Raw genomic sequence first — 27,465 nt, forward strand, 5'->3', positions numbered from 1 at the left:
AACATGGACCTTACAACAGGATAATGATCATAAGCACCCTAGCAAATCCAAGGAATGGCTCAAAAAGAAGAAATGGAGGATTATGGAATGTCCTAGTCAAAGCCTGGATTTGAATCCCATTGAAATGTTGTGGGGGGATTTGAAACGGGCAGTACATGCAAGAAAACCCTCAAATATCTTGCAACTGAAAGAATATAGCATGGAAGAGTGGTCAAAAATTCCAGCAATCCTGGTGGACAATTATGCAAAAAGCCTACAAGAAGTTATTTCTACTAAAGGGGGCAATACTAGCTTCTGAGGCCAAGGATATACTTACTTTTTCCACAGAAGAAAATCGCATCCATTGATATTTCTGTTCAATAAACGATTGATAAGGCACATTTTCCTTGTGGTTTTGTTCAAGTATATCAGCTTCATTAATGGGCACTGTTTCAAATATGATAAAATGTTGCTTGTCCAAATATGTCAAAAAAGCCAACAAATTCCATGGGGTGTACTTATATTTTTTTTCACATGACAGTAATTTTCTTTTCCATGTGGGTCATAAAACAATTTGACATTTAATGTGATTCATCTGCCTCATACAGTTTGAGTGCCTGCCATTTCATCCTCATCCCAGAGTTCCAAGGCATACATGCAATTAGCATTGTTTGCTTGGATGAGTCCAAAGTGCACCACGGGCCGCTGAACCCTTCCAGGCTTAATTGGCTGCTGTTTGAACATGTTTTTCACCTGTTAATTAGAACATACATCTCCAGAGAGGGAAAGCAATAACGTTTTCACCAGCAAGCTTGCCAGGTCTGTGTTACAAAACCAGTCCAGTGGCAATTTAGGAACCAGCTCCAAATCCCTCTTAACCTTATATTAAAGCCTAAAATCATGGCTATGATTATTCATTTTAATATTTAAAAAGTCAGGACATATATACTTTTTTTTTTAATCAATTATTGAAACCATACATTGTTCCTGAACAGTTCTTTCATAAATGTTCTACTTTGCACATTCAGCAGTACAGTAGTAGTGTACTATTTTTATTTATTTGCATTTAGTACCTATTTTTTTTTACTGACACACTACTTGAAAAAAATTTTAATCATAACTTTGATAAACACATTTGTGGTTTGGAGCATATACACATCCCATGTACATACACCCATCAGCCATAAACCACTGAGATGTGAAGTGAATAACATTGATTATCTTGTTACAGTGGCACCTGTCAAGGGGTGGGATATATTTATTAGGCAGGAAGTGAGCAGTCAGTTCTCAAAGTTGATGTGTTGGAAGCAGGAAAAATGGGCAAGCCTAAGGATCTGAGCGACTTTGACGAGGGCCAAATTGTGTTGGCTAGACGACTAGATCGGAGCATCTCAGAAACGGCAGGTCTTGCGGGGTGTTCTCTGTATGCAGTGGTTAGTACCTGCCAAAAGTGGTCCAAGGAAGGATAATCGGTGGACCGGTGACAGGATCATGGGCGTCCAAGGCTCACCGATACGCATGTGGAGTGAAGACTAGCGCGTCTGGTCCGATCCCACAGAAGAGCTACTGTAGCGGAACTTGCTAAAAAGTTCATGCTGGCTATGATAGAAAGGAGTCAAAAGACAAAGTGCATTGCGGCTTGCTACATATGGGACTGCGCAGCCTCAGACCAGTCAAAGTGCCCTGTTCACCACTCAAAGCACCTACAATGGGCTCATAAGCATCAGAACTGGACCATGGAGCAGTGGAAGAAGGTGGCCTGGTCTGACGAACCATGTTTTCTTTTATATCATGTGGACGGCCGGGTGCGTGTGCGTCGCTCAGATACAAACAGGTATAGGCCTTGTGTACATTGCTGTGCAAATGAACAGACGGAACAAAATGATGACGATCTGGACATATTTCACGACTAACGATGCTAATCAAAGCAAAGAAGACTGCAAACTGTGCTTGGTGAAATGATCAAGAAAATACAGCAATACAAGTAACCTGATCAATCACCTTAAACATACAACTCTAGCAGCACATAGCAGCAACCAACACTACAGCAAAGACTAGAAAAAAGTCTAGACAAATGCTACGTGAGTCAAAAGAACAGCTCTTACCAAATATGTTCTTCTTGACAAGCAGCCAATATTGATCACTGACAAAAAGTAATTCTGATGCAATGAAGACGAATAAAACTTACAGCTGTACAGAAGAGCTATTTCAAAGTGAAGCGCTTCCCCAGTCTTCTCCACTGCAACCCTACTCGATCCAAAACTAACTAATGTAGCTATCTAATGCTTCCTTCATTTAAAATCAACTAGCTAACGTTATAAAGAAGCAGCATCCCTGCTGAACAAAACAATAGAAACCATCACAGAAATACTAATGGTTTCCACTACAAATACCATTATAAACCATATGCTAACCATGACCATTAGTGGTCCTTAATGGTATCCACCAGACATAACGTGCCACCAATAGAAGGCAACAAATTACCAGTAGAGACCCATAGGGACTGTTACAGTTTCCATTAAATGCAATACAATTCCCATTAACTATCAAACCATTACAAATTCTATGAGGGTTTCTATTGTTTTGGGGATTTTTTTCCAGCAGGGCTAATCAAAAAAGTGAAAACAAGTGTGCTTTCATGATCATTACAGTTGTGCCCAAAAGTTTGCATACCCCTTACAGAATCTGCTGAATCTTAATACTGCTAACAAAATAAGAGGGATCATATTAAGAATCACACAGTATTAAGAATCAAGGGTATGTAAACTTTTGAACTGGGTAATTTTTATTTTATTTTTTTTTATAAATTCAGCAATTATCTTGTCTTGTGGCCTACATGTAAACATCTGTTATGTGAAATATCTGATTCAGGACAGTACTAAATAAAAAAAACAACATGGGATTGTTATGATCTCTCGTATTTTGTTAACAGTATTAAGATTTAGCAGATTCTGCTGGGGGTGTGCAAACTTTTGAGCACGACTGTATATAAACCAGGGAAATATTAAAAAGAGCTAAATGACATTTTCATGTTGCCCCAGATTGACTAATACCAAAATAAGTAACCTACCTAGTATCAAGATTCAAATAACATTGGAATTTATTTGTGCTTGTACTTGTACTAATACATTTAACGAAAATGTACAAATATACAGCCTGGACATTTTCTTCTGGATGCCTGCGCTAAATGAATCACAAATCTAAACCTGGTATCAGATCAGTGAAGCGAGCTGTAATATCCACTTCCTCAGGCAAATAGAATTCTATTGCTTTTCAACAGAATATACCAAGTGCTTCCTGCCATGCCTGTCTGTCACATGCTAACTTTCCAAAGTGCACATCGACTGCTTTCAGCTTTCAACTTTAATTTGTGGAAAATTATGCTCAGTGAAGAGGCAATGCACTTCAACATCAGATGGTGAAAACCAACCATTAATCACAAACACATCCTAGCGTTTGCGAGATGCCATTTCTCCATCATGCACCTGTTCTACATCCCCAGCATGGCACATACATGCTAAAGACGGCCTAAGCCACACATGATGCTAATTAGATCACTATGGTATGGTACGTTTCTGCTGACAGTGTGTTAACATAATTAAACTAACACACACACACACACACACACATCTACCATTTCCCCGATGCTGTCAGACACTATTTAAGAGTAATAACAAGCATGAAAATGCTTCACATGCATTTTGCACACATATAGATGATGAATGACTGTTGGTCATTATGTCCAAAGGAAACATGTGATGACAGCATATTAGCAGGCTCGTCACTCGGAACAGCAACTGCACAACCACAGAACGTAGTAAAAGCTTGATGAGCCCGATAAATGAGCGGCAGGAAAAGAGGGAAAAGAGAAGATGCTCTTCTTAACCGTTTCTGAACAATAACAGGATCGACGGAGAATCCAGTTGCGAAGCTGTTTAAACTGCTTGCAGAGGAAAGCAGCTTTAAGGAAGAGACAAAACACGAGTTCAGCCAACATCTTCACAACAGACTGTTGCGACGTCATCAAGGCATATTTTTTTGTTTTGTTATTAACGTGCAGACATTTTCCTTTCCATGTAGTTTTTCCTTCACAGGTTCATACCATGGGGGGCTAGGTGGCTTAGCGGTTAGCAGGTTTGCCTCACACCTCAGGGGTGGCAGTGTTGTTCTCCCCGTGCTTCAGGGGTTTCCTCCAGATACGCCGGTTTCCTCCCGCAGTCATACAAAGACATGCATTGTAGGCTGATCGGCGTGTCCAAACTGTCCGTAGTGTATGAATGGGTGTGTGAGTGTGTATGTGATTGTGCCCTGCGATGGATTGGCACCCTGTCCATGGTGTACCCTGCCTCATGCCCGATGCTCGCTGGGATAGGCTCCAGGTTCCCTGCGACCCAGAGTAGGATAAGCAGTAGAGAAAATAAAGGGATGGAGGTTCATCATAAACCAACCCTTCTTACTTTTTATGAAAGAAGTTCCACTTATATGTTAACAATATCTCAGCAAAAATGAATGCTATTAGCATTTCCTATGCCAGTCAGACCATCACAAAAAAAAAAGGAATCATTTGCAACAATTTATCACAAAATCAAGAATTATTGTGAAACTGCAGAAGGTATGCAGAGAGAAAGATCCGCTGGGCTTAAACCAACGCCATTTGGGATCACAAGCAAACTCTCACTGAACTACGCTTGCATTTAAATGATTCTGCCTTTTCCTTTATCCTTCGCTTCTCTTTTCTTCTTTTTCTCCTTCCTTTTTAGTCCCCTTATCTTTCCTTCTAGGTTTCCCATTTTTTATTTCTTTTTCTTACTTTTGCCCTTCCCTTTATTTCATCCTTCCTTTTCCCTTCTCTTCCTTTATCCTTTTCTCTGCTCTTCCCTTCAAATTTTCCTTTTTCCTTCCTTTTCATTTAGGGGACCCCCTTCTCTCATGTTTCGTTTTCCCTCATCTTCTTTTTCATTCTCTTCCCTTTACTTCTCTTCCTTTTCCATCAGTTTTTTTTTTATTTCTCACTTTCCTTTTTCCACCTCTCTTCCCCTTTGTTCGCTTCCATTTTGCCATAACTTCTCTTTCTTACTCATTTTCACTTTTTTCTTCTCTTCCCTTTCCAATCCTTTTCTACAAAATGCCCACTTTGAACGTTCAAGGATTCTAGCGTTCTGAAGGTTTTACTTGGAAAGCCACTATAGAACACTCTGTAGTGTCTGACATACCAGAGACCACCAAAGAACCATATTGGGTTTGTAGGTTCTCAGCCCTGCATACATCCAGAGCTAATTACAGTAAGCCGAGGCACCTGCACCAGTGGCCATGGTTTCACTTCCTTCATCTCTAGACGATTCCACCAGAAGCCTGAAGTCTGCCCGGCCTTTTGAGTGTTGTCATGGCCACTGAGGCCCGAACTGTCAGCTGTCCTTCTGTTAACCCGCCCATTTAACAAGCAGAAAATGAGAGAACAATAGCATTGTGCATGCTGAGAGGACTGACAAGTACATTGTCGAATGGGGAGCGTTTCAACGTGCCTGACTGAGAATGCTTCATTATTCTGTCTGAGCTCCTTATTTCCCAGTACAGTAACCATTAGGGAGGAAAGCACAGTTCTGCATTAGAGCAGAGCAGGTGGGTGGAAATAATCAATGTTCTTTGAAAGAGATCTCGTTCGTGAGAGGTGGGCTTTTAATGTGGGTGTGGAAACTGAAGACTGGGGGAGGGAAGACAGCGTGAGGGAGCCTGAACAACTTTTATTAGAATATATGATTATGTAACTTACAGATTGGAGTCTGTACACATTGTACACATGAACAAGAACACCTGATTACAATGGTGCTTTGTCATGTCATCAATCAGAGAATTACAGAGACTGTCACAATTCTCCAAGGGTTCACCAGGTGGTCTAGTTGTGGTCATCTTTCAAAAATCACAAAATATCAACCGGTAGGCTAAAGGTTTGATACAGTTTGCATGGACACTCCAATATATCCTATAATAAACACATAAATAAATAACAAAATCAATAAACCAGTCATGTACATTAAAGCATTAATAGATTGAATTCTTCCAGTCATTTCATCTTCAATAAGCGTTTTATCTTGGGCAGGGTCATGGTGGATCTGGAGCCTATCCCGGGAACATTGAGCATGAGGCGGGAACTAACACTAGATGGCACGCCAGCCCATCGCACGGCATGTTTTTGGAAGTTGCGAGGAAATCAGAGAAGCCAGAGGAAACCTATAGGAAGGTGGGTATACAGGGAGAACGAGCGAAACTCCACATGGACAGCAACCCAAGCTCAGGATTGAACTGGGGACCCTGGAGCTGTGAGGTCACAACACACATGGATTACTATATCCATATGGATAGATTTACTGAAGCAATTATAGAAGTGGTTCATGTTTAAACATGCAAATGAAGCATGAGCTTCCTATATGTTTAGAAGACCGTGAACACCATGATGGGAAATATGATATCTGATAGTCTACAAAAGCTGTAAAATGTTTTTTTTTGCTGCAGAACTGTGTTTTTTTTAATTAGCTACACTATATCGGTAAAATATTGTGGACACCTAACCATTACATCCATATGTGTCTGTTGAACATCCTATTCTAGATTTAGTCCCTTCTTTGCCGTTATAATAACTGGCGCTATTCTGGGAAGGCTTTCCTCTAGATTTTGGAGCTTGGATGTGGGGATTTGTGTTCATTCAGCCAAACGAGTATTAGTGAGGTCAGGCACTGATGTTGGTTGAGGAGGCCTGGTGTACAGTCGGTGTTCCAGTTCATCCCAAAGGTGTTCAGCGGGGTTGATGTCAAGGCTCAGTGCAGGACACTCGAGTTCTTCCACTCCAACCTTGGCAAATCATGTCTCTGTGGAATTCACTTTGTGCACAGGGCATTGTCATGCTGGAACAGGTTTGAGGCCCCTTAGTGACGGGAAACTGTAATGCTACAGCATACAAAGACATTCTAGACAATTGTGTGCTTCCAACTTTGTAGCAACAGTTCGGGGAAGAACCGCATATGCGTGTGATGGTCCAATAACAATGCTCCCAGCATGCAGACATACTGTCCAATCAGAACAACTCATCCTAAAAGAAACCCGCCCCTGATTTGCATGCTGAAGCATGAAATCCTTCAATATATGCTTCAAGAAATATACACACACATACATACATTTTAAATTAAGCACTCTCCATCTTCTATACATACACTGTATATAAAAAGTCCTATACACGTATAATTTTGTTCATTCTCTATTCCTTTTCCGGACTTGAAATTTAAGAGAAAAGCGGAAGAAAATAAGAAGACTATACCTTGTAAAAATGCCATCCACAATGCCAAATGATGCCTCAGTGGCTGGCACAAAGGATCCCAGTTGGGCCATGATGCTTATAAGAGCCACCTGGCGAATATAAGAGCTCTTCCCCCCCATGTTGGGCCCAGTGATGATCATGGCTCGCTTGCCCTCACCCTAAAGGAAAAGTCATGACAATAAAATTGAGCGGCTGTGATGAATGTCACAGCTGCACTGGTCAAGTCGTTAATTTAATGTACTGGATCCATCAATATCATGTGCTGTTAAAATTAAACACAACCACAGCATATGTGGAGTAAACAAGTGCAGATGTTCCTTATACAGGAAATTGGCTGTAATACCAACTTGGCAAGAATATTAAAAAGGACATCATAAAAATATGATTGGTAGAGAGAGGTCAGGTTTAGAAGGTGAGCCCAGACCACATGGATGTTATAATATTACCTGAAATAAGACATCAGGCTTGTGGTGTTAATACAGACAGAATACAAATGATAGATTCTGTGCAAATGTGCGTGTACGTACTACTACATCTATCTACTGGTTCCAGGAAATAACTGTAGTAGTACTAAAAGACACAGTTTCCAGAGAAACAAAAGCAATTCATTAACTACGCAAAGAAAAGTGCTTTTGAATCTGTAGTACAGCAAGTAAAACCTTTTCAAAATTTGCCGTTAGATGTTTAGAGCATTACATTCAGGGTTCTTAGCAGCGACCCAACTACGGAAATGAGAAACCGTTATTTAAATGTGTTTCATACATATTCGGTTGCTACTTTATCAGATATACCCATCACTTAAATGCACTACAGTATGTATGTATAGAATTACTGACTATATATTCTGTACAGGACTTGTTTTGTGATTGTTGTGGCCAAAAATGCTTGATTTTCCTGCAGTTTTTTTTTTTTTTCAAAATTTGCGACGCATGTTTTTGAGCTTTTATTTTGCGGAAAACTACTTGAAGTGGAGAAATCGCACTTTGCATGAAATTGTTTTGCATGGCCTTTCACAGTGATGTTTGTTGCTAAACGAGACCTTTTAGCTGTACTCATGTTTTATGCATGTGAATCGAAGAGGGCTTTTGCTGAATGCACGTTCTGAAGAAGTCACACGATGCATCTTGACCCAATTTTTTTTTTTTAAATTGCAAGCTCATCCAAATACTACCGAGTTCGCTAGATTTTTTCTGTGATCGCAAAAATCCTGGAGGGACTGACTATAGCCCATAGATAGGTGTTTGTTCTTTAACTGAATGGAAAGGCACTGCTATAAGCCCACCATCGTCTAGATATTATTCGACACAGCACACACCAAACTTATTTGTACCTTTTAGGATGTCAACTTTTCCCCCCATGTACAAGTTGGGCTAGTTGTTGTCAATGGTTCATCACTGGTTAGTTTCTAGCCACAGGATTCCGGGATATATTTTTTGGTTGGTGGACTGGTTTTGCGGTTGATTGGCAGAGATTAGGGGGGTGATCAATTGTGCATAGCAAAAAATAAATAAATAAATAAAAAATAACTGAAAGCACAGTTATTTTGGAATGTCCAGATCCAGACAGATAAACCACAAATAGGGAACCAACAAGAGAGTGTGATATTAGACACAGAGCAGAAAACACTGGTGGTGATAAATGTGGTAGTAGGACAGAAAGAATACCACAAGCTAGAGAAACACAAAAGACTGAAAGAACAACAAAAGACAGTGTGGAAAGTTAAAAACAAGGTTGTGCCACTGGGTATAAAACCCTGGTGACTGTGATCCCTGAGCTGGATGTGCGGCTCAAACAGAATACACGATTGGCTTCAATTTCAGACCTGAACTGAGTTTCAGCATGTGTCAGAATTCTGTGGTGTTTGCTACACTATGTGCATGCTGGGTTTCATTTCTGTTCACTCTGATTACACCGATCAGTCATAACATTAAAACCCCTGACAGGTGAAGTGAATAACATTGATTATCTCGTTACAGTGGCACCTGTCAAGGGGTGGGATATATTGGGAAGGAAGTGAACAGTCAGTTCAAGAAGTTGATGTGTTGGAAGCAGGAAAAATGGGCAAGTGTAAGGATCTGAGCGACTTTGACAAGGGCCAGATTGTGATGGCTAGACGACTGGGTCAGAGCATCTCCAAAACAGCAGGTCTTGTGAGGTGTTCCCGGTATGCAGTGGTTACTACCTACCAAAAATGGTCCAAGGAAGGACAACTAGTGAACTGGTGACAGGGTCACGGGAGCCAAAGTCTCATTGATTCACGAGGGGAACGAAGACTAGCTCATCTGGTCTGATCTCATAGCACAAACTGCTGAAAAAGTTCATGCTGGCTATGATAGAAAGGTGTCAGAACACACAGTGCATCGCAACTTTCTGCATATGGGGCTGATAGCCTCAGACCGGTAAGATGTGCCCATGCTGACCCCTGTCCACCACCAAAAGCGCCTAAAATGGTCAGGTGAGCTTCAGAACTGGACCATGGAGCAATGAAAGAAGATGGCCTGGTCTGATGTATAACGTTTTCTTTTGCATCATGTGGATGGCCGAGTGCAGTGGCCTCTTTCAACAGGATAACGCACCCGGCCACGCTATAAAAAAAAAAAAGGTTCAGGAATGGTTTGAGGAACATGACAGAGAGTTCAAGGTGTTGACTTGGCCTCCAAATTCCCCAGATCTCAATCCGATCAGGAATTTGTTGGACGTGCTGGACAAACAAGTCTGATCCATGGAGGCCTCACATCACAACTTACAGGACTTAAAGGATCTGCTGCTGATTACGTCTTGGTGCCAGATACCACAGCACACCTTCAGAGGTCTTGTGGAGTCCATGCCTTGATGGGTCAGAGCTGTTTTCGTGACACAAAGGAGACTTACACGATATTAGGCAGGTGTTTCTAATGGTATGGCTGATCGGTGCATGAAAAATTTTAGAGGCAAAGTTTAGTTATGAATTTGGTCGCCTCCGGCTTGTGTTGTGTAAAAAAATAAATAAAAAAAGAACTATGGAACCTTTCAATTAAGCTGCATATAGAGGATAATAGTCATATTTATGAGTGTGGTATCTGCACCACGTAACATAATGAAATAGAATAGAATAGATGATAGAGGTTTTTTGGCCAAACTGTCTGCTGGTTTATAAAATAAGCAGTTCAGAAGGCTAGAGCACAGCTCAAAGACACCCTATTTACCTCCCACTCAATGGCCAGATTTATAAAGTGTGACAAAGTATGGAGACACTGGATCGCACTGCGCACTACACCATGATCCTCCATCTCATCGTTTCTATGATCCTGATGATGATGAGAGAGTACGCCAATGGGCTGGGACAAGATTGTGTTAGATTAAACACAAATACTATAGAACACTAGTGATTAAGAGATCAAGAGAGAGCACACAAGAGCAAGAGAGCATGAGACAGCAAGACAGAAAGAGAGACAGAGAGAGAGCACAAGAAAGAGAGAGCACAAAAGTGATGCAAAAAGGAGAAAGAGCAAGAGCAAGAAAAAACAAGAGAGAGCGATGAGCGCAAGAGAGAGACAAAGTGCATGTAGCAGAGAGCAAGTGTGAAAAACAGGGCACGAGACAGGATGAGAAATTAGAGATGGAGAGAGTCAGAGAGAAAATGAGAAAGAGCGAGCGCAAAAAAGGCACATTGGTGAATTGGCACTTGTACATACAGTATGTGCTAGAAAAGGCTGGCTTGTGTTTTCGTTTTCTCCAGATCAGAAACAGATCTACAGGCAGCAAAGTTCCAAAAGGCACTACTCTTCAAGCAGAGATCAATATTTCTTATAAATAATGATCTTTTCATTTGTTCATCCATTAAAAGAATGGTTCCTCACACAGTGAATCAATATCATTATAGAGGGAAACTGTTACAACTACTATATCGATTACACTGAACCCTAAATCCTAAAGACAAATGTCTGTAGTTCAGAAGACTCACTCGCTCTCATTATATATATATATATATATATATATATATATATATATATATATATATATATATATAATGTGTGTATGTATGTGTGTGTATATATATATATATATGTGTGTGTGTATATTATATTATATATATATATATATATATATATATATATATATATATATATATATATATATATATATATACACACACACACACACACACACACATACACACACACATATACACACACACATATACACATATATTATATAAAATAAATAAAATCTCCCAACGAGCTCACCAATAAAGATATATTTTATTTATATATATATATAGTATACCATATCTTTATTTGTATACCATCTTCATACATACGATGTAGCTCAAAGTGCTTCACAAGGGGGGGAAAAAGAAGGCAATAAAGATGATAACATAACAGGACTCAAGCAGGGGCAAAGCAGGAGCAGCAATAAATTATATTTATTAAGAATTTAGTAAGAAACAAAATGAGAAAAACAACAATAAGAGTACATAAAAACAGAAGAAGAAAAAAAAGAGGCTTCATCAAAGGACCGCCCTGCTCTCCTGACACTAGTGGTGAGGCGCTATAATTGACTTCTTATGATACCTAATGGACAGTGGGAAGATACCTATTGGAGAGAGGAATGACTGTGTGTATTGGTTTATTTTTATTTTTCCTTTTCTTTCCCTTGCCTTGAAGATACTGTGATGGGGAGGGGGCTTACACTGAGAGTATTTACCAAGATAATGGTACCATCAATGAAACGTAATGGTCAACAGCAGATTCTAATGAATAAATAATTTTTTTTTTTTTTTAAAAATCAGGATAAAAAGTACTGACTGTATCCCATTTAAAGCTCCCTCTATGGATGGAGAGCACAGGAAGACCACTACTGACCAGATATTATTTAGGTGGTGGGTTATTCTCTACACAGCACTAACAATTAGACCCTGATTTACTAAGATCACAAAGAAATGGTGCTCATTTGCCTGTGCACAGTTAGTGGAGGAAACAAAAATAACTGCATAGATGGCATCATGTGTAATGCACGAGGAGAAAACAATAATGAAAAGAGATGTGTGCATGTCCTAACTGCTCTTGAACACTGTGAATAATTCCGAGCTCAAAGAGACTCACGAAAGCGTAGGTACAACAGCCACACGTCGGTGAAGGGAATTACGACTCTCCAATAAGAGTCAGCTACCAAACGACTCCCAAACAGCTCACTGCATCTTGTGATATTTTGGCTTAACTACGGCTTAATAGGTTTCATGAAATCTTCTATTTAACAAAATATCACATTGCATTTGATAAAAAAAAAATTCTTTTAAATATTTGTTAAATTAACACTGCACTACAAACGTGCGTTGGCGAAGTAAGAAGATTCATTTATCATTATAATGATCACCTCCCCTATACACCGACTACATAAAAGCAGTCCAGAAGATCCTCCCTGACAGTTGCCTCATACGCACGGCTGAGAGTCAAACAAGCATCTCAACATTTATGCTAACGAACAGCTCAGACGTTAAAAAGAGGTTTCCATGGAAGCATTTTGATTAAATTACATTACAAATTTAATGGTATTGCAGATATTTACCCAAAAAAAATGAAAAAAAAAAAACAGGGTGGTGTGGACTTGTATATGCGAGTGCAATATATGTGACACATAACTGATAGATTATAACAGAAGCATAACGCCAAACAAAGGAGGTGAGGGACGCTGAAAGGATATTTCAAATACAATGCATTATAAAGTGCAGACAGGAGTGTGCGCTCTGCTCATTAGTTATGTGTAAATGAACACTTCCACATATTCGGATGACGTTGGCATCGGAGGTGCAAACGTGCAGCGAATGCACGCTCATTATAATGACGTACTGAGACCATATTGAAAAACATTAATAAAAATAGTTTTAGAAGATTTCCAACCTAGTTCGGAGATGTTCGTGGGCCATCTTGCATGCACAGCATGTTTAAGATCTACCCACAGATGTTCAAGTCAGCAACCTTGAGGCATGTTTTTGATCGCTGTCCTTTTGTAGAAGCAAGCCTCTTTTTCACCTTCAGGTTCTTGACTGACTGAGTAACATTTGTTTATACCATAATTTGCTGATATGTACTGGAATCCATTCTTCCATCTACCGCTGCAATATTTTCTGTGCTATCAGCCGTCATACAACCCCAAAGCAAACAAATCCACAGTCATGCTTAACAGTTGGCGAGATGTTCTTTTCCTCAAATGCTACTCCTTTTTTTTTTTTCTCCAAAAATACCTTTGGAGATTGGCGCCAAATAGTTCATCAGTCCATAGCCCTCGTTTCCAAAATGCATCTGGGTTATCTAGACGTTGTTTTGCATACTACAGCTGTTGACTTTTGGGATGAGGTCACAGGTAAGGTTTCCTTCTGATGACTCTTCCATGCAGATCATGTTTGTGTAAGCAACGCTGCAGAGCACAAGAATGCACCACCACTCCTGTGCGTGCATGTCCTTGCTGTAATACGAGGATTTCGCTATTCACAGGCAGGTCTATCTGAGAGTTTCTTCCAGATCTTGGTTTGATTTCCATAGGTCCTCTTAACTTCCATTTCTTAATGACATTCCAGATGGTGGAAATTGCAAGATGAAAGCAATCTGACATCTTTTCATGGTGCTTTGTAAGACAATTAGCTTCATTTTCAGATCCTCAGTAGAAGTCTTAAGCTGGTCGACAAACTTTGCTACAAGTCTCTCTCTCTGGTCACTTTTTATGAATGGACAGGGTAAAGTAACGCTGAAAAATTGTGCATTCCAACAGATGGACTACAGTCTACAGTAATTACAGAGTGCACCCATATGGCAGGGTGTACCTGATAAAACGACTAATATGTGTAAATCACGTATCGTCTTCGATGGGTTCTCACCTGAAGATCAGTGTCATTGGGCACATACTGATCCTGCTCCGCCATCAGCATGTTGATGACTGGGTGTCTGCCTTCCCGGATCACTATGTGGCCCTCCTGCTCCAGAACCTCTGGCCTGCACAAAGCACACCCAGACAACAGCATTACACACAGTGCAATGAAGAAGGAAATATGTCTGTTGCATGAGATTTCACTGGGCATTACATTAATGGTTAAGGCTCTATCACTAGAACTCATTCTTATATAACAAGACACAAGAAAGAAATCAAGGCATGTAGAACGCTGGACTCGTGTGATTGTCTAAATATATACATTCTGAAGTGTAGTGCAAGGAGAATCTTTGGTGCTCTGTGGAACAGGAGGAAGGGGGTGGCAGCGCTGAGCGAATGGGGGTGTAGTTGGCGTAAAACCTCAGCCTTCAAAGTCAAATCCACTCCCCCACACAGGCTGTGAGAAGCAGAGGGAGTTGGCTACGTACGCTCCGGAGGCGGGCTGGAGCCTGCTGCTGGCCACATAGAGCCCTCTGGGGTCCCCCCACTCTCAATCCTCCACCTACGCTTATATAAGGAGTTTCAAACACCTCTCACGGAATACAAAAGACAAAATCAGCCTCTATCCGTGTGGAGAACATGTGCTTTTTATGGCACTAGGAACCGAGTCTAAAGGCGTTCAGCGTTCTTTTGACGAATGCAAAAAAAAAAAAAAAAAAACAACTCAAAATCCGGCTAAATATTTATCTCGCTTACCTTCCTTGGCTTGACACAGAATAAAAACAGACCTACATATAATGTTCTTTTAATTACGGTTTCATGGCATGACATTTGCTTGGCTTGTCTACCTTATATTGAGCACACATTCTACTACAGAAGTTTGTCAGCAAGTGAAACCCAAATGAAGCCAATAAGTTTGTCCTAGTGAAGACTATGGAAAGACAGTAGAGAGATTAGAAAGAATGCTGAGAGCAAACTTTCTCAGCCAACGTTAAAATGCAATCAAAATGCAACCTCGCAATACAAGACACTGTATTGCACAGATAAGCGTGCCAACATCATCCTCCAAAATATTAGACTTTGGAAATATAATTATAGTTTTGATGTCCTTGTAGTTTTTCTTTGGTTAAGAAAGCAACAATGTTCACCATCCATGGTTTATGCAATACATGCTGCTTATGCTCCCTCTGCCAGTGGAATTATACGATTAGTAGGCAATTCAAATATCAATATTCATATCGATATTAAATGTATTAAATTGCCTGCTGAGTTTTTGCCACTTAAAAGTTAATTCTGTGCTGTCATGTTAAGGAAATCAATTTCACACAAGCACTATTTACTTTAGATTCAATAATTAATTGCTAGTTTTGGGGGGGGGGTTTATTTTAGTTCTTGACTTCAAAACGGCTTTAAATACCCATAACCACTTATGAGAGAGTAGAAGAGTACAGAAATGAGTAAAGCATGATAACCAAAGTGTGGGAGGTGCCAGAATGAGTTCCACACCTGCAGTAATTGTTGTCTTTAGCAACCTGGGCCAATGAAAAGAGGCAGTCGACGGTTGCTAGGTAACCCACCGCTTTCTTCAGGATGTAGTAATGTTCCCCAAATAGCCTGCAGTAAGAAGGAGAATAAGATGAAGCAGCAGGGAACGGTCAAAGGGTCTTTACAGAGGGCAGATACATACCTATATGCATAAACCTATAGGCACAACCGCTTGGCTCTATAATTAGGCAACTTGTACACTAAGTGGACAGTAAACAATGTTCAACATGCCTATACACAAAGTAAAACAGGATACTGAGAAAAGATGAGAAAAAGTGCCAGTTAAAATGACCCAAAAGGTCATGATGTACACACTGGAGGAAGTTGATCCACTCTCTGCCGCAGTCTAGAACCAGCTGCTCGCGCAGTCGCAACAGATGCTGGTGTCTCTCTACAATGAAGGGAGAGTGGTAACGACCCACTAGTTTGGTGCTAGAGAGGCAAAGAAAAAAAAAAAAAAGATAAGACACAAAGATTAGACATACAGTACAGTGAAAAAGTCTTAGGCAGCGTATTTAAAAAAAAAAAAAAAAAAAAAAAAAAAAAATTAGTACTAACTTTGTAATAGATTTTTATTTTACGACTTCTACATTATCGAGTGCAGTTTAGATTCCAACACATTATGCTTTCCAGCACAAAATTAAAATGTTATAGAAAAATCTTTGTATGTCATTAAAGAGAGCAGCAGATTAAGTAGTAAGAGACACTTTTCAGACAAAAAAAACACAATGAAGGCTGCTGGAATTTACTGCAAAAATAAGGAGCGAGTGCGACAGTCAACGTCTCCAGAAGAACCGTGTCTGATTCTGCGAGATGCTCAATAAAACTTCCAGCTCATTTCCTTATAAAACCCGAGACGACTAATTTTTTTTTTAAGCACAGCATCATCAGAGCAAATATTAGTTAGTTTCATTTACTACTGTTTACTGCTCTTTGTAGTCTTTTTTTTATTAAATGTAGAAACATTTCATTTTGTTATTTTTGAAGACATCTTTGCTCTACGGCATTTCTTTGCGTGTGCCTAAGACTTTTGCACAGTACTATATATTTAAATGATGATCTAAGGTGAATGTATATGCTGTGTAGCAGTGAACACCACAACCCACCTGCTAATTTTGACCCAGTCTGGAGGGACAATGGAGGACATGCTGTTTTTCACCTCAATGAGAAACTGGGCAGAGGAGAGCCAGAGAGAAAGAAAGGAAAAAAAAGAAAAAAAAGTCAAAGAAATACTTCTAAAATATTCCAGCCTTCATCTGTAAAGGGAAATCCGACAGTGTAAGAAAGAGCATTGCATATTTTTTTTTTTTGTGAAGCACCGTTTCTATTTCCTGTCTCCATGTACTGTGACAGACAAAGGAACAGGGAGTAAAGATTAATGACTCACATCACCTCCTTGCTTAAATACGAAACCGCATGGCAGTAAACAGGGACATGTCAGAGTATTAGTGCAATAATAGAACACATGCTGACATCCCAGAGACACCAAGTGCACATCATAATAAAGATGTCTGCATGTATGTATGTGCATTAGGGCTGTAATTCAGTTATAATCAAGCGATATAATTCTTCCTATATTGTCTATCTCAGACTTTGGATTATGAGTTCATATTCCACCTCCTTTCCTTATTACGAGGCACTACAATGCCTTGAGTAATTACTACCACCACCACCACCACCACCACCACCATCCCCCTCTGGAACTGAAATAGATCATATAAATGAAATACAGTCCATGAATCCTGAAAATAATCCATAATTTTGATGCAATCATGACGCCAAGGGTATCTCTCAAAATGATTCTTCCACCATCATGCTTCACTGAGAGGATGATGATGTTCTCAGGGTGATGAGCAGTATAGGGTTTCCACCAGGCAAGGGCCTCTATAATTCACTTCTGCTGTTACATAGAAAATTATTTCTATAGGAACTCATTTTTGTTCTATTTTTTTCGCATATTCTATAGGTGTTATTGAATACAGTTCCAACGATGTAGTTGAAGAGCAATGAGACCCATCAGAACTCTCATACATAGTTGGAAACCGATTTCAAATTTCACAATATATCCTTTTCGTAGACAAATTAAAATCCACATCGGAATGCTTACATTTTAGCCAGCACAAGTCTAATGCCACGTCAGGCTTCGTCATAAACCTTACAGAAATATTACAAACATCACGTTATACAAGACTCACGCAGAGATTATATGAATATATGTTATAAAGGCTCAATGCAGGTATCCTTCGAATAATGTTCTGAATTAAATGTGACAAAAAATATTAGCTTATGTAAAGGTTGAGGAAAACTTTGTTACATAGCAGCCCAGAAATAGATCCTTGAATGTTTTAAACACAAAGCATCACTGCAGGTGGTTGTGCGTGTACCAGACAGGGCAGCTCTTACTGTAAATTATCATGCAGTGTTTCAGCACACAGTGCTATAATTCACGTAAGTGCCGTTTTCCTCCCAGCTCAGGCGGCTGATTGCTACATTAAAATACAAGCCCTTTCAGTGCTGACTGCTTGATGAGCAGAGCGCTGATGCAGACTTGCAGATGCCAAACGGAGCTGAAGTTTTAACGGAAAACTAGTGTGGTTTCGTCTGGTGATGAGAAAACAGCCAGGGTCAGCACACTGCAGAAGAAGGGAAAAACTCATTGCTTATGCAAGAATTTGGAGTGGAATGAACAGATGGAGGAGCAGGCCTGGAACTGCACACAAACTGTGACATTTCAGAGATTGCCCTTTTGCCTTCCACACGCTGATAGAACACCATGCTGAAAAAGTGTTACTGTGTCGTACCACATTTAAAGTGCTGAGATCCCCTGCTTTAAAGTGAAAGAGTAAAAATTACATTGCAAACGAAAAGATTTTTAACAAATTTTGTTTGCATCTCAATGCAAAAAAAAAACAAAAAAACAAACAAAAAAAAACAACAACCACAAAGTGACTGTTCTGAGCCATCTTTCAAATATGAACCGATGGATCAGACATCGCTTCGTCATCAGACGTGACTGTACACATTCCTTGTGTGACGCTGAACATGAAATATAGCATTACACCGTCATCTCACCACTCCGCACTGTTGTGCTTAACAGTGTAATTGTTTAACACACATTCAACTGCAGAATTATTTGCACCCATCAAGAGAATGGGCAAAAATTGTTGTACAAAAATTCTGCACGCAATGATTCGAATTTAATCAAACCGTTAGAGACAGTGCTTAAATATCACCCTTACAGAAAGGTAAGGGTGGGATACATGGGATGACGAAAAACAAGTACATAGTCGGACAAGCAAACATTTGATCATCGTTGAATCATAAAGCTCTACGATCACACAGAAATCGAATACACTGTAATTACTTTCATAAACTTTTCATAAAAATTTACCTTCCCGACTTAATGAGCTTGCTTGAGCAGCTTCATATCCCTGAGACTACAATCCCATGCGTCAGTAGGAGTACAGGACTGACGGTGTAAATGCTTGTATACAAAGATCATGAGGAACTGAGGAGGAAAGGTGTCAGAACACACAGCACATTGGAGCAGCAACGCTGCAGACTGGTCATAGTGCTCATGCAGACCCCCATCTACTGCCAAAAGCGCCTACAATGCACTTAAGCATCATAACTGGAGCATGGAGCAGTGGAAGAAGGTGGCCTGATCCGAAGAATCATGTTTTCTTTTACATCATATGGATAGCCGATTGTTACCTGGGGAAGAGATGGCTCCAGGATGCACTATGGGAAGAAGGCAAGCCGGTGGAGGAAGTGTGATGCTCTGGGCAATGTTCTGCTGGGAAAACCTGGATCCTGGCGTTCATGTGGATGTTAATTTGACACGTACCACCTACCTAAACATTGTTGCAGACCAAGTACACCTCTTCATGACAACGGTATTCCCTAATTTCAGTGGCCTCTTTCAGAATGTTAATGCGTCCTGCCACACTGTAAAAACTGTTCAGGAATGCTTTGAGTAACATGACAAAGATTTCAAGGTGTTGACTTGGCCTCCAAATTCCCCAGATCTCAATCCGATCGAGCATCTGCAGGATATGTTGGACAAACAAGTCCGATCCATAGAGGCCCCACCTCACAACTTACAGGACTTAAAGGAACTGCCGCTAACGTCTTGGTGCCAGATACCACAGCACACCTTCAGAGGTCTTGTGGAGTCCATACCTCGATGGGTCAGAGCTGATTTGGTGACACAAAGGGAACCTACACAATATTATGCAGGTGGTTTATTCATTTTGTTATTATTATTACTATTACTACAACATGCTTTTTTAGGTGCTGTGATATATCTGTACCTGATGTTTGATATGTTGGGGCTGTTTTGTGTTTAGTGGACCAGTTCTCATGAAGATTGATGACATTATAAATTTTACTAACTGTCAGTATATTTTTCTCCAAAACCTGGTTGCTTCTGCCAGGATATTAAGATGTAGCAAGTCTAAAAGTGTTTTTCAACCTTGTTAGACATTACAGGAAGAGGATTGATGCTGTTATTCTCTCTTATGAAGGCTCCAAACATTAAGTGTGGGAGGTGCAGATCATTTTGAAACAAAAAACATAATCAAAGTTTGAAAAGGTGGTGTTAAAACAGAACAGTAGCCCCAAATGTTTAAGCTCAAAATGTCACTTACCACATATTCATTTTATATCTTCATTTTTGCTCATTTTAATGAAGAGTACCCATAATTCTGGGGTTGACTGCAATAGCATAGGTTTACATGTACGATTTTGAGATACATTTATTACCTGAACATTCATACACCGTTTGAGTTTACTGTCTAGAAAAGAGGGAAAAAATGCAAAGATGTGAAACAAATAAGCCTCTTCTAATAAGTCGCTAATAAGCCTCTTCCTGTACCTCTTGTCCAGACACGGTGGTGTAATCCAGCGACGGATTTCGAAGGACGATGGCTAATTCTCGCCGATGTTCCATCATTTCTGTGAGAACAGCCTGAATCTCTTCTTTTCTTTCCTTAATTACAGGAAAGTCTGTCAGGTCCTCAAAAAGCTCCGTTTTATTCCCGGTCCTGTGGTTTGGGGGAGGGTTAGACAACGATAAAATATAATAAAATACTTTTTTCAGGAAACTGAAACTAACTAGTATGAAAGATTAAGTCCCTACCAGACTCATAATCAAAAAAGTTTTATTATTATATAAAATAGAATCATTAATATTATATAAAAAAATCGAGTAAAATACTTTCAACTTAGCCTTAAACATAGTTTTGCCCTTTTCAACAATTGCCAGAGATTTATTTACCTAAATATACCTAAAGCATATTCATTATAATAATAATTAAGATCACTAACAGTAGGAATACAATTCCTATGGATAATTTTGTCTGGAACCATAGCTTCTTTTACTCCTAGCTGTCACGCACTTGGCAGCCTTTTCATTGAGCACTTTGAGGAAATTGTGGGCAGGGCTGAGGAGCTGGGGTGTGTCCAGGAGCAGGCTCTTTAAGAGGGCAGAGCTGAGCTGTGATTGGATGGCGGGTACGAGGGCTTGAAGTTCTGCACTCAGGCGAGACATCGTGCTGCTGATGAGGTAAAACTCCTGAGTGGAACACTGAGATGTACATAGAAAACAAAAATAAAAAAGCAAACTGAGGACATTGGAGACATTTTTTAATTTGCTTTATCATACACAAGGCATTTACATATATGAAGCAAGCACAAACCCAATTATATTTAATAAGCAAACCACTGTTTTTCATTTGCTATGTCAACAGCCAATTAAAGCTTGAACTCTGCTGCTGTTTATAAACATGTAGCCGATTTTCCCAAAGGTATTTTAGTGTAATACTCGCAATCCCCACTAATTATGATGATGAGGGAGAGATACTCCTGTCCTATGCTTATCAAAACACAAGAGCGTGACAGCTGGTAAACAAGTATGACTTCATGAGTGCACTTTAGTCCGGCGTGTCTACTAAATACATTCACAGCATTGCTAATGTTATTTGATTAAGAGCAACGTGGGACCAAAGGTAAGAATAAAAAGCAAATTAGACCAGAACTGCAACAGCTAATCGATAAAATCGATATTAATCAATTATGAAAATCGTCGTCAACGAATCTCATTATCGATTATTTGGTCTGCGCACATTTCATTTACTCATTACGTTACTTCTGTTCCGAAAACACGCTTCTGAGAGTAAATATTAAAGTCGGGTCCCAAATGATGTTCTATACACTTACACTATGCACTGTGTACTCCACTGTCTAGTGCGGCGTTTCTTAACCCCTAGTGGTCAGTGGTGTAATTGCAGGGGGTCCATAGGAAAGTTTTAAAAATGTTTCAATAATAATATAGATGTTTTTGTTAAATGCATCAAGACTTGAGTCTCATTCAAATGAGATGTTTTAAAATTAATCAATTTGGTTATTCGAATACATTCACAAATATCACAGCTGAGCTGAGGATCATTCATTGATGGATTTATTTTAAATTTATTTACAAATGAAATGATAATTTGCAAAAACCTTTCAAGCGTTCAAGTTCAAGCTTCACATTGATGGATAAAATAAACCAAAAGAAAATTCAGAGTCAAATTAAATGTCACACCAACAGTAAAATGTAAAAAAATAAAATCTTGAAGTGTTTTGATTCCATTTTAAATGTCCAATGTTAATATTATTAATGTTAAATAGTAATAAAATAAAGTAACATATATAGAAATGACTGTTAAATATATATAGCCTATAATTGTTGTGGAGTAAAGGGTTCCTTGTGGATTGTTCGAAACATGCTAGGGGTCCAAATCTCACAAAAGTTTGAGAACCACCAGTCTAGTGTATGAATTCTAGAAAAGTAGTATCATCTCAAATGGAACGCATTCGTTTTTTAATAACCAGAAGTATAAGTCGCTTCCTAGTCAGTGGCGCATGACATCAGATTCACCGACAATGACTTTCTACAGTTTACTGTTTCGGTCAGCGTTACCTTTAATTCCCAGCATAACCTCAGTCACCATCAGACCGAGGCGTAATCGTCAAGTGACTGAGGAAGAAAGTGTTCGACCCAAGTCTTCTAAGCATTTTATATTAAACACCCTGAAGAGGATCAAACTTTATAAAGCAGAGTTTGTGTAGCACTGAAGCACGAAAGTGATGCACAAGCACAAACTTATGTTTGTATCCAAGATGCTCCACTGTGTGCAAGGGCTTGTGGAAACTGGTGCAAGTTGCTTAAAAGGTTTAGTTTAATTGAAGTTTGTCATTACATGTTGTATTTGCACGCTTGCAGCGTAAATTCTGTCGTTTATCATAACGGAAGTGATGTGTTAGTAACGAGGCCGCGTTGCTCCTCATTCGCGGTGTGGACACGGTGATGCACGGTAGGAGCGCAAGTAAGATCTGTAATGTCTAATTAAAACGCTATGCTCAAAAGTAAAGCAATATGCCTAAAAGCAGCGAGCAACAGAAACCACAAGGTGCAGTGAAAGGGAGTTCTTATTGTTAATTTAGGACTGTAGTTTAATTTAATATTTTTATATAAGTATTTATGTATTACTTTTTATAGATAGAAAGAAAAAAGAAAAAAAAAGCACTGAATTAAACTACAGTCCTAAATGAATAATGTATATTCTGGTGTGTATTGGGTTCTTTTCAGTCTTATATCATTAGACAAACAGTTGTGTAAAGTTTTAGTCTTAAGTTTATCTTTGTTATTTTTGTGTATTTTTGATACTGAAATCCCCCCCACCGATTAATCGAAAAAGTAATCGGCCAAATAATCGATTATGAAAATTGTCGTTAGTTGCAGCCCTAAATTAGACACATAATTGGGGTTTTTTTGTTTTTTTTTAGGGCTAGGTTTAATGTCTCTCTCTTAAAAATGTTGCGGAGACGTCATTTAAAAAAAGATAATCATATATTATGGAAGGGACTTAACCTTTGAAATGTCATTTTATATCTTTAGACAAGGTTGAATTTCCACCATTCGTCTCTTCGCACTCTCCATTTCGTTTTCTGCCAAATCTAACAGAGATCATAGCGGTGCAACGTTGAATGTTGAATGACACAGCGGAAACAGGCAGGTGAAAGCAGGTTAATGAGGGCAAACTTTCACCATAACTACCTCCCAGCGTTCACACAGCTCCAAACAATGTCTCTCTGTACACCATCTATTACGCCTCTTGTCATTATGCAAATAGGGCCAATGTGAAAGAAACACACCATTGAGCACCTTCCCCTCAGCCCACCTGCCTCATTCTGGAAATGAATGCGTCAGAGGAGAATTTCACGGAGAAAGAAATTACAGTTTTCTAATTACAGGCGCAGAACCTTTCACACACTATAGAAAGCTAAGACGTTTGAGCACGGGGAAAAAGTATGAGGCACGCTTTCAATTTCTTGAACCTCTAGAGGAAATTTAACGAAGCCTAAATTCAATAATTGTGTACATTAATTATAACATTCTAGTTAGGGCTAATATATTACATTTTAAATTGTACGTTAAATGCACGTGTATATTCATAGTATATTATCTTCGGTTATCTTTATATATCTGCATATACGTTGTATATTATACATGGATAATCTGGGTACCGCTGTATATATACGATGTACATATATTTATGACTATACTTGGCTATATTATTAAGGTTTTTTCAATTATAAGTGTATTTACCATTCATACTGGTCTACGCAATAGCTACTGCACATACTGACTGGACAAAGCCATGTTATATATTTATTTACTGTATATAGATATATTTTCCCCCTACATATTCAACCTGCACTGTTAATTTGCACACAAAATGCAATAGTATTTGCACCTCTGGCAGATGCGAAACTGCATTTCATTGCAGAGTACCTGTTCTGCACTGTGCAATGACAATAAAGGTGCATCTATCTATCTAGCTATCTATCTATGTTGTTGTTGCTTTTTTTTTTTATAGGTAGAAATTACTGGGGAAATTCCCACACCTCACTGTTGTACGAGTAAAAAAACAATTCACTGGTCAACTGTGGTCAATTCACCTATTTAATGCTCTGACAGATATTCCACTGGGCAAATTTAAAAACTAGCGAGAAATGTCATTTTACACCAGCCGAACGTGATGTCCGAATAATTCAGTGTCAATAAACGACCAGAAAGTTCCAAACCATCTAGAATAATACTAGGAATAGATCTGTCAATAATATACAATTTAACAGAAATTAAGCGATCCAAAGAGTGTGTCGATCAGTTTGGAGTGAATGTGAAATACACTCTTAGGAAAAGAGATTCCTCAAGAGTTCTTAAAGAGGTTATACTTGGAACCAGTTACCAGGGTTCCAGTAACTCCAGTTCTACATGATGTAGAACCACTAGGGCTTTCCATAGAGGGACAAGCTGAAGAATCCTTAAAGTTCTAGATTTAACCTTTTATTCCCTGTAAGAGTTTGGGCATTAATGCGTTTTTGCGGCTTTGTTTGGACGGGTAGCTCAACTTTGTTTTTTGTCTTTGATCTGATTTGAGCAGAAAAGAACAAGTCTGAACAATAAAAAAATAAAAAAAGACATTGGATTGGTGTCAAAACCTTTCAAATTGGGTAATCTGGACCAGTCAAAACTAATTTGATCCATACAGGGTAATACAGCAAAGAAACAGGTCAGGAAAGGAGAGAATCTGGGCCTGGGGCAGTGAAATGGTAGTCTCTCATATTGCGTTGTTAAAAACGTTCCTGTTTTAATGGCTATGCACCAAATATGTTGCCTGGAATTTGCAACATACTCAAGAAAACAGACCTAAGATTTGAGAACGAAATTAGATTTGCCCTGCTGTGTGAGTAAAATCACATCTTCTGCTTGAGAGTTAGAGCTTCCCCACAGCAGAAAGAGAACTTTCTTGATTTATTGCTGGTTTAGAGGCCATGGCTGCACCTACTGAGTTTTGGTAGGGAGGTGAATCCTCCGGTCATACCTTTTTATGATAAATGCTGCAGAGACCTCTCTCCAGGTCTGGCAGTCGAGTGAGCAGGGTCTGGATGGAGGGCAACACGACAGACTCGGAGGACAGGATTTCTGCCACAGCTTCCTGACGTAACAGGATCTCACTGAGAGACGAGAGAGAGAGAGAGAGATGTTCGGGCACAATAAACAGGTAGAAACTAAAAAGATACACTACGCAAACAGACCTCAACATTTTGCCAGACCAGTGTTTTCAATAAGTACGGTTACCTTTCACTTGGAACACGACACCATCTAAGCAATGGGCACGATTTACTCATAAATGCTAGCTACTAAACTTAAAAATGGTGTCCATCAGCCGTTAATATTCTAGTCGAATAGAAGCCGATAACGCACTGGGAATTTATTTACAATTCTAGCTCAATCTACAATGATCCATCTAGTTTGTATTTAATAACATGGCACAACATGTCCAGGGAACACAGAACAGGATAGTACTGGAGGCTGAGGACACTTACGATGTAGACTTTAGGGGTTGGCTGACCCATTTCTTTAGCAGCCTCTTCCCAAACGGAGTGCGTGTATGATCCAGAACCCAGAGCAGACTACCCTTGACTGTGCCTGTGGTCTGATAGAAGGGAGAAAGTGGTCATTAAACTGGCAGCTCCAGGGTAGGTATTACGGAAACGCTTGAAATGAGAGAAGATCGCAGTGCTAATTAAGCAAGTCATGCTGAGATGAGTTGGGTGAAAACACATGGCATTGTATTTGGATATGTGCGTAGTCATTATATCACTCAGGCAACAGAATATAAACAAGAAACTGCATATAGGAATGGAAGAAAGTGTGTGCGTTCTGCCATTGTTAGAATATTCGCTATATCGGTTCATCATCACAGATGTTGGTGATGCTTTACCTGGTTACAAAAGATCTCTAGGTTCTTCAGAGTAGTGGCACTCAATACCATGTGCTCTGCATCACTCGACAGCCTCTTAAACGAACTAGAACAAACATTTACACCAATTCATCATTTGCTTAAAAGAGAAATCTTGCAATAAAGTAAACTAAGAAACACACACCACTGAGGCAGGCAGCAGAGTTCAGCCGAGACAACACAGAACAAGGCTTTCGGTTCCGGATGCCGTGCATGCTAATTACATGTCTTTCTGAGAATCTGAGGTCAGGGCCCTGTTATTTCCTGTTACAAAATGTCCTTAACCAGTCCTTAATTACAGTGTGTATCAAGCAACTTTCTTACCACCCTGACCTGCTAAACAAATTGCAAATCAGCAGCGTACGGTTTTAGGTGTTTAAATTGACCTCATATTTATACCCCTGTGAAACAGGAAGTCATGGTTGAAGAATTTCCTGTTCCTAGTCACCAAATGTACTAAAAAAAAAAAAAAAAAAAAAATTAAATATCAAATGGGAATACACTTCAAATATACTTCTCTCATATGAATTCATAGGGGTGCCAATAATTGTTGCACATCTATATATAACAAAGGGGGTTTTTTTTTGTTTTTTTGGGGGGGTGGGAGATAAACCTGTGTTGTGTTTGCAATTATTTGTTATCCATGAGAGCAGAGAATCTTTTGTGAATTTTTTGAACAGAAGATCAAAAAGTTTAAACAATAAAGACAATTTTTCACAGCCTTCATTGCTCATATTTTCCAAGGGTGCCAATATTAGTGGAGGGCACTGTATACATATATACACATACGCACGCACACATACGTATATGGTATTTAAATATAGATTAATATTTATATATACACACAGTACATATACATTATAATGTTTTATTCTGCTGAAAACAGTGATCTGAGTGAGCTGAGATATCCGGCATGTTGTTTAAGACCTTTTTAAC

At 39.3% G+C, this 27,465-nt stretch overlaps 1 protein-coding gene across 2 annotated transcripts in view; it reads right to left on the reverse strand.

Annotated features, from left to right (window-relative positions):
• Positions 1–27,465, reverse strand: part of msh3 (mutS homolog 3 (E. coli)) — a 72,469-nt gene that overhangs the window by 18,556 nt on the left and 26,448 nt on the right. The window contains exons 11-20 of one of the 2 annotated variants that reach the window (XM_053610868.1): positions 26,512–26,596; positions 26,114–26,223; positions 25,609–25,741; positions 21,076–21,263; positions 20,553–20,721; positions 16,783–16,847; positions 15,992–16,108; positions 15,638–15,745; positions 14,142–14,256; positions 7,289–7,446 (exon numbers count right to left, since the gene is read on the reverse strand). In XM_053610868.1, coding sequence (XP_053466843.1) covers positions 7,289–7,446; positions 14,142–14,256; positions 15,638–15,745; positions 15,992–16,108; positions 16,783–16,847; positions 20,553–20,721; positions 21,076–21,263; positions 25,609–25,741; positions 26,114–26,223; positions 26,512–26,596 — 1,248 coding nt within the window. The remainder of the gene's footprint in view (positions 1–7,288; positions 7,447–14,141; positions 14,257–15,637; positions 15,746–15,991; positions 16,109–16,782; positions 16,848–20,552; positions 20,722–21,075; positions 21,264–25,608; positions 25,742–26,113; positions 26,224–26,511; positions 26,597–27,465) is intronic. The other variant, XR_008384384.1, reaches the window with a different exon arrangement.

Source organism: Ictalurus furcatus, chromosome 22, assembly GCF_023375685.1.
Source record: "Ictalurus furcatus strain D&B chromosome 22, Billie_1.0, whole genome shotgun sequence".
Lineage (NCBI taxonomy): Eukaryota > Metazoa > Chordata > Actinopteri > Siluriformes > Ictaluridae > Ictalurus > Ictalurus furcatus.